This window comes from Quercus robur, chromosome 2 (genome assembly GCF_932294415.1).
Source record: "Quercus robur chromosome 2, dhQueRobu3.1, whole genome shotgun sequence".
In the NCBI taxonomy this organism is placed as follows: Eukaryota; Viridiplantae; Streptophyta; class Magnoliopsida; order Fagales; family Fagaceae; genus Quercus; species Quercus robur.
The window spans coordinates 61,861,709-61,875,985 of NC_065535.1; the positions used below are offsets into that span (position 1 = coordinate 61,861,709).

Below are 14,277 nucleotides of genomic sequence, written 5' to 3' on the forward strand. Positions count from 1 at the left end.
CAGCCTATGGACAAGTATCTATGGAGAAAAACAAATCATTTCTTCCCATAAAAATAAATTATGGAAAAATAAGTTGTTGGAATCACAAAGTGCAAGCATCTTTATGAATGAGTGGTGGGGAGGCCTATAAGTGCAGCGAGCATTTCCAAGTCAGAAAATTTTGAGCAACTTCAATGTTATGTTATTTCAAATTTTCAATTTCAACACAGAATATTTGATAAGAACTGTGAAGATCATCAAGAGGTAGGTGCAATCACAACCTTATGTTATCTTAAAAGTATAATAAATATCTCCCTTAAGGGTTTTCAACACATTAATTATAAACTCCTTATATGCTTTAATGCATGTGGCTAAAAGTTCCATAGTGCTATGAAAGTCAGTCACTGCTGCTTTTATGACAATATAAGCTATAAATGCTCATGAAATCATTTAGATATCGCCACCAACAAGAAGCATTTAGCTACGTACGTGCTTGGCAAATGGCTCAAAGCATCCAACCAGGGATGAACCCATTGACTTGTTGAGCATGAGTTGTGCCACTTAACTGCTGGTCGGAACCAGATGCATTATACCTGTGTCCCAAAAAAGGAATTAAAGACACAAGAAGTTAGATAGTCACAATGGTTTGTGTATTGAAACTAATTAAATATGGTTTGGATGCTTACCCTATTTGCAATGTGGGATTGCAATCTAAAGGCTGGAAAAACCTCTGAGATTGAGCATTCTGAGGACCATATGACATACTTTGCTCACCGCCTTCCCATGATTGTCTAAGGTTATTTGTTGAACTAATTTCATCCAGCTGAAAGAAAGCAAATTTGAAAACATATGTGAGTGGTTAACAGATAACAATCATATTAGCCATGGACAATTTTTGTGTCGTAGGAGGAAAAGAGACAATGGACGTAAAATATATCAGTCTTGGATAATAGGAGTAGTTGCCATCTCACCATTTAAGTATACCACTGCCATAGTTTTCTCAAAAATTAAATCTTTCAGTATTTTGATTTTTTCCCAAAGAAATATCAAATGGAAACTTTTATAGAGAATTGAAACAAAGGAGCATTGATTTGCCTCCATATTAAGAAACCCAGTTAGCAATTTTTGCCCAAGATTGAGACTTGAATGTATACTCATGAAGGGTGTGAGGAAAAAAAAAGGCAGTGAATGAAAATGATGTGCAGGGGCTTTAGTGTTTAGGTAATCAAGAGTCAACTTTCAACTGGCTTGTGCTAAAAGTTCTGCAAAGACAAGAACATGAAAAGAGCAAAGTAGCAGACCATGCAGAGAGTGGTACTTCCACATAGTAGTGAACAACGCCCAACTATTTATGAAAATGATAATCAGCACAGACATTATTACCTTTATTGTCAAAGCCCTGTTTGCTTCCACTAATAAGTGTTCCTGTACTTAAACAGTAGATTGTTGACATTATAAGCAAATAAAATAGAATTACCATCATTATCATGCCGTATGTGCATACCTTATTTTGGAGTTCAGAAAGCTGGTCCAGCATAAATTGTGTCTGCAAAGTAGGTTGAGACAGTTAGAGTAAGCTCTCCCCACATGAAACTGGAATTTCAACTTGTTAAATTTTTTAGAAACCATAACAGGATTTGATTTTATAGACAAAGCCATCAATTTTTCTACGTATGTAAAATAATATATGTAGGACAAAATTTAGTTACAAAATTTGTTGTAGTTTTATTCAATATCATTAACATTACAATATATTTTAAAAATCTAACTGTAAGATTACATATTCTTTATACTCTCAATATACATGTCAAATTTTGTACTAATCAGATACTATTCACTATATGTTCTATAAGCTTATATTTTATGCATAATTTTAAACTATAAAAACTTGTAATTTAAAAAATTTATTAATGACATAATTATTGACCTTTAATTTTCTAGAAATTTTGCAAGTATGGAGAATATAAGAAGAAAATGTAATCCAATCGTGGATTTGTTAAAGTTCACCTCCAATAAAAAATATTGAGTAAGATTATAATCTTAGGTTATAACCAATTTTGTAACTAAACTTTATCAATATATACATATATAAACATAAAAGATGACTTATATATCACATAAAAAAAATAATAAATAAATAAGCTTTTTTTTTCCAAAGAAATAAAGAAGACAAAGTCTTTGTTGTTTGACCAAACAGCATACGGTGAAATCGGCATCTATATGTCCACTGGAAGACAGTTTTTTATTTTTAATTTGATAATGTAGGAATCTTTATAAAAAAAAAAAAGAGTCTTTTGGACTTGCTGTCCACATGTACACACTTTATTCTAAAGTGCATGAAAATTGAGATATATCTTGACCATTTTTTTGTTTTTTGTTTATGGATGATTTAATTCTTATAGGTAACGATCCAAGTATCTTTGAAGAAAGTAATGGCTCGTAAATTTGAAATGTTTGATATTGAACTGTGGCCTACTATCTTGGCATTGAGGTAAAGCAAATGGAGAATGAGATTGAGATTTTTATTTTTCTCAAGAAAGTTTTTCTAAAGAGAGCCCTAATAAATTTGAAATGTTAGATTACTAGCTAGTAATTACCCTGTGAAATGTGGTGTTAAATTATCAAAGATGACAATGGAGAGAAATTTCAATATTTTTTTAAGAGTTTGAATGTAATTCTCAAGCCTTTTTGGTGTTCGACTTGTTAGTTGTTATATAAAATTGCCTACCGTATCTCATTTGAAGATTGCCAATAGAATTTTTTACCATGTGAAAGGTCACTTGATTTTGGATTGTTTTATCATTTTTATTCATCCTCTAAAAGATTCAAGTGCATGTGTAGGTTATAGAGTGATAGCAATTGAGTTGGAGAAATGGATGACAAAAATAGAACAGGGTTTGCGTTATACATGGGCGATACTGCATTCACATGGAAATATAATAAAGAGAGAAGTTCATGACAAATCAACACTAGGTCTGACAAAGAATCAGTTTTCCATTATAGAAATAAGGACATCAAGTTTTCCATTACTTGAGAATCTATTGCCTGAAAACATGTTGAACTTGAGTTTATGAAGTCATGATCAAATTCCATACGTACTCACCAATCCATAATATATGACACCTATTATAAATTCTAGGCATTGTTAGGAATGATCAGAATGAGTTTAAAGGAAGACATTAAAAGTTAAATTTTTTTTGTTTTTAATTTTTTTAATTTTTAATTTTTAAATTAAACTAAGTTTATGAAGAGCAATAGCCTTATGCATTAAATGAGTATGGAGTATATGTGTGGAGCTTATGAAAGTTATATTTAAATATAATTAAAATTAGATTTTCATGGTATAAATATTTATATAACCATGAACCCATCTACTCAAATCAGGAGTGAAAGAAAGAAATAAAAAGCAAAGAGTTCTTTGTGAATTCACCAACTTTCAAAACAAGAATTTGAGTGAAACATGACACCAATTAGATCCTTAAAAGTTAAAATATATTACATACGCATGTATACTTACCAACACAAAAGATAGGATTATGCATTTATGCTATTAAAATAAAAAATCACAAAATCTATCTACACTATTAAAATGATCACATCAAATTGTCACATCTTATTTTTTCAAAATTGTATACAACACCAACGGCAGACGGGTACATATTATTTTGTGCATTACTTTTGTGTGAGCAAAATTTGTATCAATATAATCCCAAACAATATATTTCCTTACCAAATAAGGAACCAAAGAAAAAAAAATGTCGTTTAAATTAAAATAAAATCATTAGATTCAGCTAAAATAACAGATTTTGTATTTTGTTAATTTTTATTTTTTTTTTATTATATATTTCAATAATTACCACGTTTTTGTTAAAAAAATTAGAAAGTACTAATTGAATTACAAAACTCTTTATTAAAAAATAATATTAATAAAACTAAACAACATAGGGTAAATTGTAATTTCCCAAGAAGAAAATTTTAAAATTTACTCGATTTTGGCATATTACAAAATATAAAATGTGTCAAGCAGTGAAACATGCTTATATGCATTAATATAAATTTAATTACCTTAGTGGACCTGACTTGTTTCAAGGATGAGTCCAATTGCCGCTCAAGCCTCTCAAGGTCATTTGTGTTTAATGGGCCCAAATCTTCCCCAAGAAGGTTTCTGAAGGACCAAGGAGAAACCTTTCATGAGTGAATGCACTTGTGTGGTAGAACAGCTGAGCTCATAAACAAAGGATGGCACAATATTTCTAATCTAATGCTAAAGCTATAATTTTTTTTTGGGATAGTTATATTTTAAACCCTATAATTTAGGAGTGAAAAAAAAAAATTGTATTTTCAAGAATATCAAATTATAATTTCAAAAAGTAACAAATTAACCTTGAAATATTGTAAAGTCACAAAGTAAACCATCAGGCTATATTAAACTTCAAACACAATACCGTTCCACTAAAATGGCTTGAGATTTAATTTTTAATTTTTAGAACTTTAGGGTTAATTTGTTAATTGTGAAACTAAAAGGTTTATTTTTTTTAAATTTTTTTTGTTAATGTCATGATTTAATGTCACTTTTGAAACTATAAGATTTACTTTGTTACACGGGTTTAAGGTTTAAAATGTAATATATATATATATATATATATATATATATTTTCCATTTTACACCTTTCTCCAAAGAAATCATCCATCTCAATGATTTTATAACAGCACTAAATAAAAACACTAACCAAATTTAATTTTTCTAAACAATAATTACCTCTGAGTTCGTTGTAGGGACTCAAACCTAGCTTTCAGTTTCAAGTACTCCCGGTAACTGATCTGTCACATTACATGATGACAGTGATATTAAAATCACAAACTGAGGCATAGTACAATGTTTAGACAAAACACCAAAATTTATTGGTTTATACTTTATAATCTATACCATATATTAGACACTCAAAAAAAAATTGACATCCATATTTGCCACATTCTAACAGTGAGACAACAAACCAAAAGAACACTTGGTTGCAGTCCATCCAACAATCCTACGGGCACACTCAGTTTAACATATAGCTAATTAAGTTGTTTACTAATGATGGAAGTAATACTATTTTCACATAAATCTATCGTTGATATTATTTTAATTACGCATCAATCATACCTATACACATTAATTAATTGGATGCATGTGAAAGTATGATGGTCAAAGTCTGATGATTACTTCAAAGTCAGGAATGAGTAGTGAGATACAGTAAAACAGTTGATGCATCAAAAAAGATACAGTAATACAGTTAAGCTATACCTCGAGCTCCTTGCCAGGTTTGTTCACTTCAACCGCACCATAACTGCATTTTTGGTACCTCTCGAGTGTTTTGAGCATGCTAGGTAATACAAAAATAGAAAAGTTAACCAATCAGGATAATCAGGGTGCATAGATTATGAGTAAATCTTGTTATCAAAAAATTTTCAAACCACACCTCTAAATCTCTAATATAAGCAACAATTCAACATAATTTTTTTCGTTAGAAAAAAAAAAAAAAAAAAAAAAAAAAAAAAAAAAAAAAAAAAACTCAAATACTATATATCGGAACTTGTTCCTGGTCTATTAAAATAATACAAGTCTGACTATTGATATTTTGGCATTTCAATCAATGTCATCAATACACTACTGGCTTGCTTGGTGGAACAGTGCAATGATACACTAGTCACTAGTCCTTTTATTATTTCTTAAAGGGTTGTAATAGGTCCTTTGAGAGGCATGTGTTTCTGCTTCTCTAGGGCGCTGGAGCTTTTGTAAGAGATTCTTTTAGAGTAGGCGTGAAGTTTTATCAGACTCAAACACTTCAAATATTTTGGATATAGACATGCATGAATCAGCATGGTGCATGTCAAAGTCCTATCCTAGCTATATCAATAAATAAATAAATTAATCAAAAAGTTAATACAACAATATTAAATTTAAATCCATAAATCTATATTTTTTTATTTATGTGGTGGTTTTATAGATTTTAAATGATGTGCTACTGAATGCATAATAAAATGATTCAAATTCAAAAAGAAAGAAACATTTTTCATCTCTATTAAGTCTATATGTTATAGTATGGGTTCAATAAATTAGAGACTCCTAACCTCCCCATCCTTGTGGAAAAAGACCATCAAAATCTTCACATTGGCTGGAGTATGATAGTAGTTGGTAGTATTGGGCCTTTTACACCCATGCAGCAGGTACTTCCACCTTAAACCTTGAAAATTCAAGTTTCATGGGTTTTGGAAGGTTGATACGAAGAGAATTCTCTGCCTGGGTGGTAGTAACTCTTGTTGTCTATTGTTGTTGCCTCCTTAGTTCTACTTCATTCACTTTCTATAGTGTATCAAAGAAAAAAATCTATAGACTATGAGTAATTGCACTTCGTTGTTGGTGGACTTCATGTATGGTATGAGCATGGTGGTTTGTAGTTTTCTTGAGGGTAGCATTGAATTCATTCATATGTGAAGTTGATCTAGTTTCTGTTATGGTAACAGGAAAAAATTGTTTTGTCTTGGAAATGTGTGATAGTAAATTACTTTGAATGCGGTCGGGTCTTCTAAGAGGAGATATTAGAGGGAGGAAGTTGAGAGTTTAAGTAGTAATACTGGATGATTTTCTTTATAGTCGAGAACAAGGGTAGCAATCTTTTTTTTTTTTTTTTACAATAGAAATTATAAGTTTACATTGCACTATTAATATAAATATTATATTATAGATTAAACAAATGTGTATAATATTATACAAATTTATAATTATATATATTTTTACAATGTTAATCTTATATTTATAAATATAATGTAAACTAAGAATTTTCATTTATAATTTTAACAAGTCTGTGACAACTTGCAAACTCGGCATTTTTCTACTTTCTAACCTCCAAGTTGTTCTCACTACACACATGCCAATTAGGCAGTTAGTTACAAGAGTAACCCAATTCACATGCTTTGAAGGAAGGTCCCAACCTTTTACACACGTGCATACAACTAGTAACCAACAACCTTAGAATCTTCAAAGGCACATACTATGAGGTATTAGCCAGTGAAACTGCTGATGATGAGCTAAAGGCTAAAGCTGCTCCTATAAGATTCAAGCTGCTGCGTCACGAAGCATGTGTGCTAGCTAGTGTCCTAAACATTTTTAGCCCAATATTCACATGCTGATTCGTATAGAAGGCTACACATCGAGTTTTCTTCTATGCCATAACATGATAATCTACTGAGATCAAGTGTGGGAACGAGTGAAGAGTAGGAGGTAGCAAACTCTGCAAACTTCACAGCGTCATCCTATTGAGCTGGAAACACTGTGAGTGTATCTTAATCTGCAAATTGTTCAGTGTGCTAGAAGAAGTACTAGCTTTTAGGTTAGAGACAGTGAGCTTATATTTCTGAAATGACTAAAATACATTTGTTCTGTGAATGGGGTATTGTTAATTCACGTGACCCTATGTTTTGGAATTCTCTTCTTTTGAAAAGAGAGAAAGGTCCCAACTCAAGTTCAATATCACGAAGATCATACATGTACTTCTTCTCTAAAGTTCAGACCTATAAAACACTTAATCAGCTATACGGTTTGATAGATACTCTTAATTCTTAACTATATAATACATAACTACAAGAGCCTTTGATCATCAAAGAAACTGTTCTATATCTATGCATTCGTTAATGCTTTTAAATTTCCACTTATGAATCCAATGAAACAATTAAATAAAGACCAAGTATTATGATCACCGCGCACTCTTGGTATAATGGTCATTCCATAATTATAAGTATTTGTGAGGTGTAAAGGATAAGAGCTAAGATTTAAGTTTTTAAAAAGAAATTTCACATACATATATACTTAAATTAAGTTAGAGTAAAATTTCTATTTAAAAAAAAAAAAACAAACAAACAAACTAGGCACTATGAACTAAAGGCTAATTAGTAATTACTTATCACAAAAACAATGAGTGTTAACGTTATGAATAATTCTTCACAATTTGACTATCATGCTCCTCCAAACGTCTTACATTTCTAATGCCAACATGTGAGTGCCCATTGATAAATCATCTTTTTTTTTTTTTTTTTTTTTTTTGCAAATAAACTTCAACATGAAATACGAAACATTTATATGCCTGGTTAATGAATCCGGCTAGGGTTAACTAATATTAAGTGCCTTTGTTTCTATTAAAATATTACATAAAAATGTAGCATGGTTGATGTGACCATTAAAATATTAAAGGAAAATGTCTGACATGGTTGAGTTGATGTTATAGGTACGTAGCATACATATTTGGTGATATTATAGGTACGTAGCATACATATTTGGTGTACAATTCAACCCAAAAAAAAAAAAAAATAGAACAACTGCCCTGATCTTTTTCTTTTTCTTTTTCTTTTCAGTGCACAAAATTATAATTGTTGTAAACAACTACTAGATAAAATTTCAGCTGTCCAATTGTTCTTTTATTTTTTTAATCATAATCTATAATAATCTAATTAGGTTTTAGATGTCGGCAAGTACTATATATGTGACAAAACTTGTATTAATGATGGTTGCAATTATTGTATTTAAGTTAGCTTAGAAGTGTCTTGTTTACTTATTCAAAAATATGAAGTTCGTAAAACTTATGCAGTTGGGAAAAATCAAGTCTAGCTCAAACAAAACATTAAAACAGGCAAACTTTTCACATGATTGTGGCTTGACTCTTACTCGAGCAACATTGTGAAATCTTAATTATTTCTGACTTTTTTTCGATGGCAAGCAAGGTGTTTGTCGAAATTGCATAGAGAACCAAGGTTACAAAAGATCTGTATCTTATGACTGACTGTAACTATTTATTCGAATGGGTTTTCTACATTAAAGAGTTTCTTCATTACCACTACATCACCCAACATTGTGTCTTTTACTGTTTTGATGTGGTGATGAATACATTACATGGTTGAATTACTCTGTTAAATTATTTATTTGGAATACACATAACTTGTTCACTCAACCCAATTAATTGGTTGCACAAGTTTTTGTGGTCTAAAACTTATTTTCAACTCTCTCTCCAAAATTATAAATATAAACCCTAAATAAAGCCAGGGAGTCATTACCTGAACTTGGTTTTCTCTATCCTTACTTATTCCAACTTTCCAAGATATCATCTGTAAACTTAATTCTGTTTGGATATTGATGAGTTTCCTAGATGAAACCTATTTCATTATTTTTATCCATCTAAGAACATAACACACATACATACATATACGTACACACACACACACGTGTGTGTGTGTGTTAAACATAACATGATGAACTTACTAAAAAATCAATTATGAACTGCCGGTCCTATTTCCATTGCTCCAAACCCAAGTCATATTTAGCCTTCACCTTGACCATTTCTTCTGTAAAACTGTTTTTTTTTTTGGTTCAATCATTTGGCTGACTGTCATAACACAGAAAGATCAACCCAATATTCTTTTGCAGGGATCTCTAGGTAGTACTACCACTTAGATTCAGATTAATTTTACATTTCTGCAAATCTTATATGCCCTATATGCACATTTTTCATTCTTAAGGTGGTCTATGAATTTATTTATTTTTATAATTTAAATGAGAAGTCCTTGAATCATGATATTTTTGGAAGTAGACCTATTATACCTACAAGCTAAGTCTAATCTATAACCTTATCAATCTCTAAATATAAATCCCACATGAACGATGGGTTGAACTAACCTTCTCCCTAGATTGGATAAGAACTAACTTTTTTTCTTTCGAAGGGATAAGAAATAAATGTTGGTCCTAAACCTACATTTCAAAACCTACATATGTAATATTTTAAATCCTGAAAGACTACTATAAAACAAAAAAGAACTAGAAGCTTCATTATCGTACCAAACTGAAAATACTATATACTCTTAAATATTAATCTCATCATTTTAATAAATGTTTTGCATTTGAAAAGTGGGGATGAAAAATGAAGGGTTTTGAATAGTAATATGAACTTCGACAATGCATGATAGATTTGAGAGAGAGAGAGAGAGAGAGAGAGTTGCTTTCACAAATCACTTATGATATGAATTTGAAATATATTTCACACTTGATCCTTTCGAATTCACTTATTACTAAGGCTTAAATCTATTACTTATTATTATAATTAATTAAGGCTTAAATTTATCGAGGAATTTCTTCAACAGAAAAATAAAAATAAAAATTATACTTCTTGTACTACATTTAAGCTATTTGAACCAAATAATAAAATCGAAATATTTCTTATTCTTTTCCTGAAAATGAAGCAAAAAAAAATGAACAATAATTTAATTTTTAACTTAAATTGAAACCGAAAAGTACATACAAGGTAAACAATTCTATATATATAGTCATAACTTTTCAGAGAAAGAAAAAAGAAATTAAATAAGTCTCAGCTTATTGAATGATAATTTAAATGGATGCTTGGTTGAAAGATGTGTCAATCTAGATTTCAGAAGGAAATAATAACAACAACAACCAAAAAAAAAAATTCTCTAGCCACGCCATTTAACCGATTTAAGTCCTTGATCTGAGGCTTTTGAACAAATTTAAGTACAGCAATTTCTCTCTCTAAAAATTGAAACTTGGGTTTTTACAAAGAATCTTCTTATAAACTGACAGAAAGCTGGAAATATGCTTCAGATCTCATGGTGCAAGATTTCCCTTTTTTAGAAAAAGAAAAAAGAAAAAAAAGTGTTATGGTGTAAAAATCAGATGTATAAGATATTAGATCATCAACTAAACCAAGCTTCAAATAAATCATAAAACTTATCAACCTGCCATAAGTCAAAGACTCTCTTTTTTTTTTTTTTCTTTTTTTTCTTTTTTGTTGTTGTTGTTGTTGTTGAGAAACTCCCATAAGTCAAAGACTCAAGAAACAAACATTCCAATATAACATAAACATAGAATTAATTAAAAGAGTGAGAGTGATGAAGCTTCTTTCTAGAATTAAATATGAGATTTCATCCAAAACCCATGAATAAAAATCAACCAAACAAGAAGAAGAAGAAGAAGACGAAGAAGAAGAAGAAGAAAAGAGATCCTAGCTACATGTGTATATATAGCTAGGGAAAAAAAGAAGAGTAAAGCACAAATTTTGAGCTAGTACCTAGAGGTGCTACAGAACTCATAGAGCTTGCCACGGTTGGAGAAGATAATAAGGGCAACTTCAGCATCACACAGAACTGAAAGTTCATAAGCTTTCTTCAGAATCCCATTCCTCCTCTTTGCAAAAGTGACTTGCCTGTTTATCTTGTTCTCTATCCTCTTCAGCTCAACTCTTCCCCTCCCCATATCTCAATTATCCCACAAAAAACCACTACTTCTTTCCCTTTCTCTATTTATATAACCAAATATACAAACTTTTGCTTCTTTTTTTTTTTTTTTTGTAACTCTTTTTCTTTTTTGCTTGTTTTATTGTTCTTCTCTAAGGTAGCAGTTGATACTCTTTGTCTAGGTCTGTACCCCAAGTATTACCAAATTTGTGAAATACAAGAGAAAAGTTGGATACTGAAAAACAAAACCCTAGAGAGAGAGAGAGAGAGAGAGATACAAAAATATAGATAGGAGATAAATGTTTTGTGTATTTGGTTCTCTTCTCTTATAAACTGAAATGAAGTCTAGGGTTGGTGACTTTGAATGGCTTTTGTTTTTACTTTCTAAGTGGGCTGTTTTTTACTTTGAATGTTTTTTTTTTATTTTCTATGCTGTAAAATTTTGATATATCTATCCCACACGCATTTATGGCGCGTGAAAAACAACTCCCAAGTGGGCTGTTTGATAGGAATATAAAGAGATGGAGATGATATATTTAGAGCACCCACAGCAGGTGTGGTAAATGTGCCAAATGTCAAATATTTGGCACATTTACCACACCAAACACAAAAATGATGCTTTATGAGATGTGCCAAATCTCAAAATTTATACAATATAGCTACAGTACCGTTGCAAATTTGCAACGGTACGGACATATGTGGTAAAATTTTTTATTATTTTATATTCTTTTTCTCTCTCCTCTCCCTTCATTTTTTTCTTTTCTCTTCTCTCTCAGTCTCCGGTTCCTCTCTTCTCCCTCAAACCTCACTTTGTCTCTTTGTCTCCCACTCCCTGTTTCTCTCGGCGCCATCGCCCTGCTCGACCTCGGCACCTCCATGCTCACCAAGACGCTGACGTTCTCCGCCGCGTTCTCCGCCTTCGGAGATCCGATCCCGTGGCTCATCGCGCTCGCTTTCTTCTTCGCTCTCGCTTTCAACACGATCGGGTGGACCAATTGGGCCAAGGCGGCGATCGTGCCTGGGTTGGTGTCGTTGATTGTTTGGAGTGATTTGTAAGGGGCTGTGGTTGTTTGGGGTGATTTTGTGATGGGTTTGTGTCGTTGATTGTTTGGGTCGTGGTGGTGCAGTGGCGGCGATCGTGCCTGGGTTGGTGTCGTTGATTGTTGAGGTGATTTGTAATGGGGTCCGGCGTGGGACCGTGGTTGTTTGGGGTGATTTTGTGATGGGTTTGTGTCGTTGATTGTTTGGGTCGTGGTGGTGTAGTGGCGGCGATCGTGTCTGGGTTGGTGTCGTTGATTGTTGGGGTGATTTGTAATGGGGTACGGCGTGGGGCCATGGTTGTTTGGGGTGATTTTGTAATGGGTTTGTGTCGTTGATTTGGGTCGTGGTGGTGCAGTGGCGGCGTGGGGCCGTGGTTGTGGCTGGGTATTGATCAATCAAAGATCTCTCTCCGCCTCCAAACCAAAACAGAGCAAGAAACACATTCAAAACCTTAAAATTTTTCAATAATAGCAGAGATTAATGGCTGTGGTGGGTTTGTTTTGAATTGTGTTTTGGGTTGTGGAGGACGTGGTTGTTGTGTGGTGGTGGCTGTTGGTTGTTTGCAGTGGCTGTTGATTGTGTTTGATGAGTTGTATATATTATTTTAATGTGTAGGAAATATTATTTTAATGTGTAGAAAATATTATTTTAATGTATAGAATTGTATGATAAAACATCTGATAAATGGGATGTTGTAAAATGGTGTGGTAAAATAATAAAGTAGGTCTTTGATGTTACAAAATAGCATGATTTTTGCCACATCTACTGTGAATGCTCTTACAATATTTTCACAATAAATTATTATTGAAGGATGTACAGAGACTTAAAAGGCGCGTGGTGGGGGTTGTGAAATTTGTATGCAATTTCTCAATTATTTATGATGTAATAAAATTTTGTAATTATTTCAACGGGGTTACAGAGTTATCAGAAGTCAGAACTTCGTCATCTTCCTTAAAATGGATCTCCACGTGTCGTGTCTTTACGGGCTTGCAATCGCCATCAGTGCTCAATTATTCTTGTTTTTCTCTCTTTTTGTATTTATTTTCTTAAAATATTTTGCAATGTCCGATGACTGCAATGCCCTTTAACGAGTAGCTACGTCCTATGTACGTAGTGTAGAGATACTAGCAATTTTAAGAATTTAAGGGGAAAAAAAAAATTTACTAGAGGAGGAAAAAGGATTTGAATCATTTAATGGGTTCTATTAATTGATGTATTTAGAGTAATTGTTAATAAATTATTTTACAAAAATTTCAATACTACTTTCATAGAAAATATAAAAATCTTTAAAATAAAATTTTTTCTAATATAAAAAATTCCTAAAACTCATAGGGTATTCATACTTTTTCCTTAATTAAATTACAAAGCTTTTAACAAAATGAACAATTTTAAGACTTGGTACTCTCAATGATTTGCCCTTAATTCTAATTACAGTAAATTTAGAGAGATGATATTTTCCATAATGGTTGATACTTTTTTTTTTTTGCTTCATATAATGATTTATACATTAATCATAACTGGCCACATTAAGTATCAACCATTTTTTTTTTGCTTCATATAATGATTTATACATCAATCATAACTGGCCACATTAAGTATCAACCAACCATAATGGTTGATACTTAATGTGGCCAGTTATGATTGATGTATAATAAAAACAATGGTAATTGTAGATATATGTGAAAGTGATGATGTTCAAATTACAGCCACCCATATTAGCAATTGAAAAGAATAAATTGTGAAAATTTTTAGGTCCTTGCATTACTCTTTCAACTAAAAATAGCAAAATATTGCCATATTATCCTGATCTTAGCAGCTCTGTCCCATAGAACCCTAATTTGTTATATCCATATTTTCTTTGCCACAAAAAAGGGATGAGAAGAGAATGAATTTGCATGCCTCAACATATGGATTATATTGGTTATATAGGTTTTTAATGGGATTACAATTGTGTATATTAGTTGTTAAGAGCCTAGTAACTTA

At 31.6% G+C, this 14,277-nt stretch overlaps 1 protein-coding gene across 1 annotated transcript; it reads right to left on the reverse strand.

Moving 5' to 3' along the window:
• Positions 1-253: 253 nt before the first annotated feature.
• On the reverse strand, positions 254-11,535 carry LOC126714382 (agamous-like MADS-box protein MADS2). The gene is made up of 8 exons (XM_050414515.1): positions 11,088-11,535; positions 5,267-5,345; positions 4,739-4,800; positions 4,045-4,144; positions 1,484-1,525; positions 1,363-1,404; positions 666-802; positions 254-572 (listed from the first exon to the last, which is right to left on the reverse strand). The coding sequence occupies exons 1-8, from the start codon at positions 11,270-11,272 to the stop codon at positions 485-487; spliced, it is 735 nt and encodes a 244-aa protein (XP_050270472.1). The 5' UTR covers positions 11,273-11,535; the 3' UTR covers positions 254-484.
• Between the last annotated feature and the right edge of the window lie 2,742 nt (positions 11,536-14,277).

Excerpts from the sequence above, each read along its gene's own strand:
- LOC126714382 (XM_050414515.1), bottom strand. The coding sequence starts at position 11,272 with ATGGGGAGGGGAAGAGTTGAGCTGAAGAGGATAGAGAACAAGATAAAC. Across the intron at positions 4,801-5,266 it reads AACCTGGCAAGGAGCTCGAG|ATCAGTTACCGGGAGTACTT; the intron begins GTATAGCTTAAC and ends GTAATGTGACAG. Across the intron at positions 4,145-4,738 it reads TCCCTACAACGAACTCAGAG|AAACCTTCTTGGGGAAGATT; the intron begins GTAATTATTGTT and ends TTGGTCCTTCAG.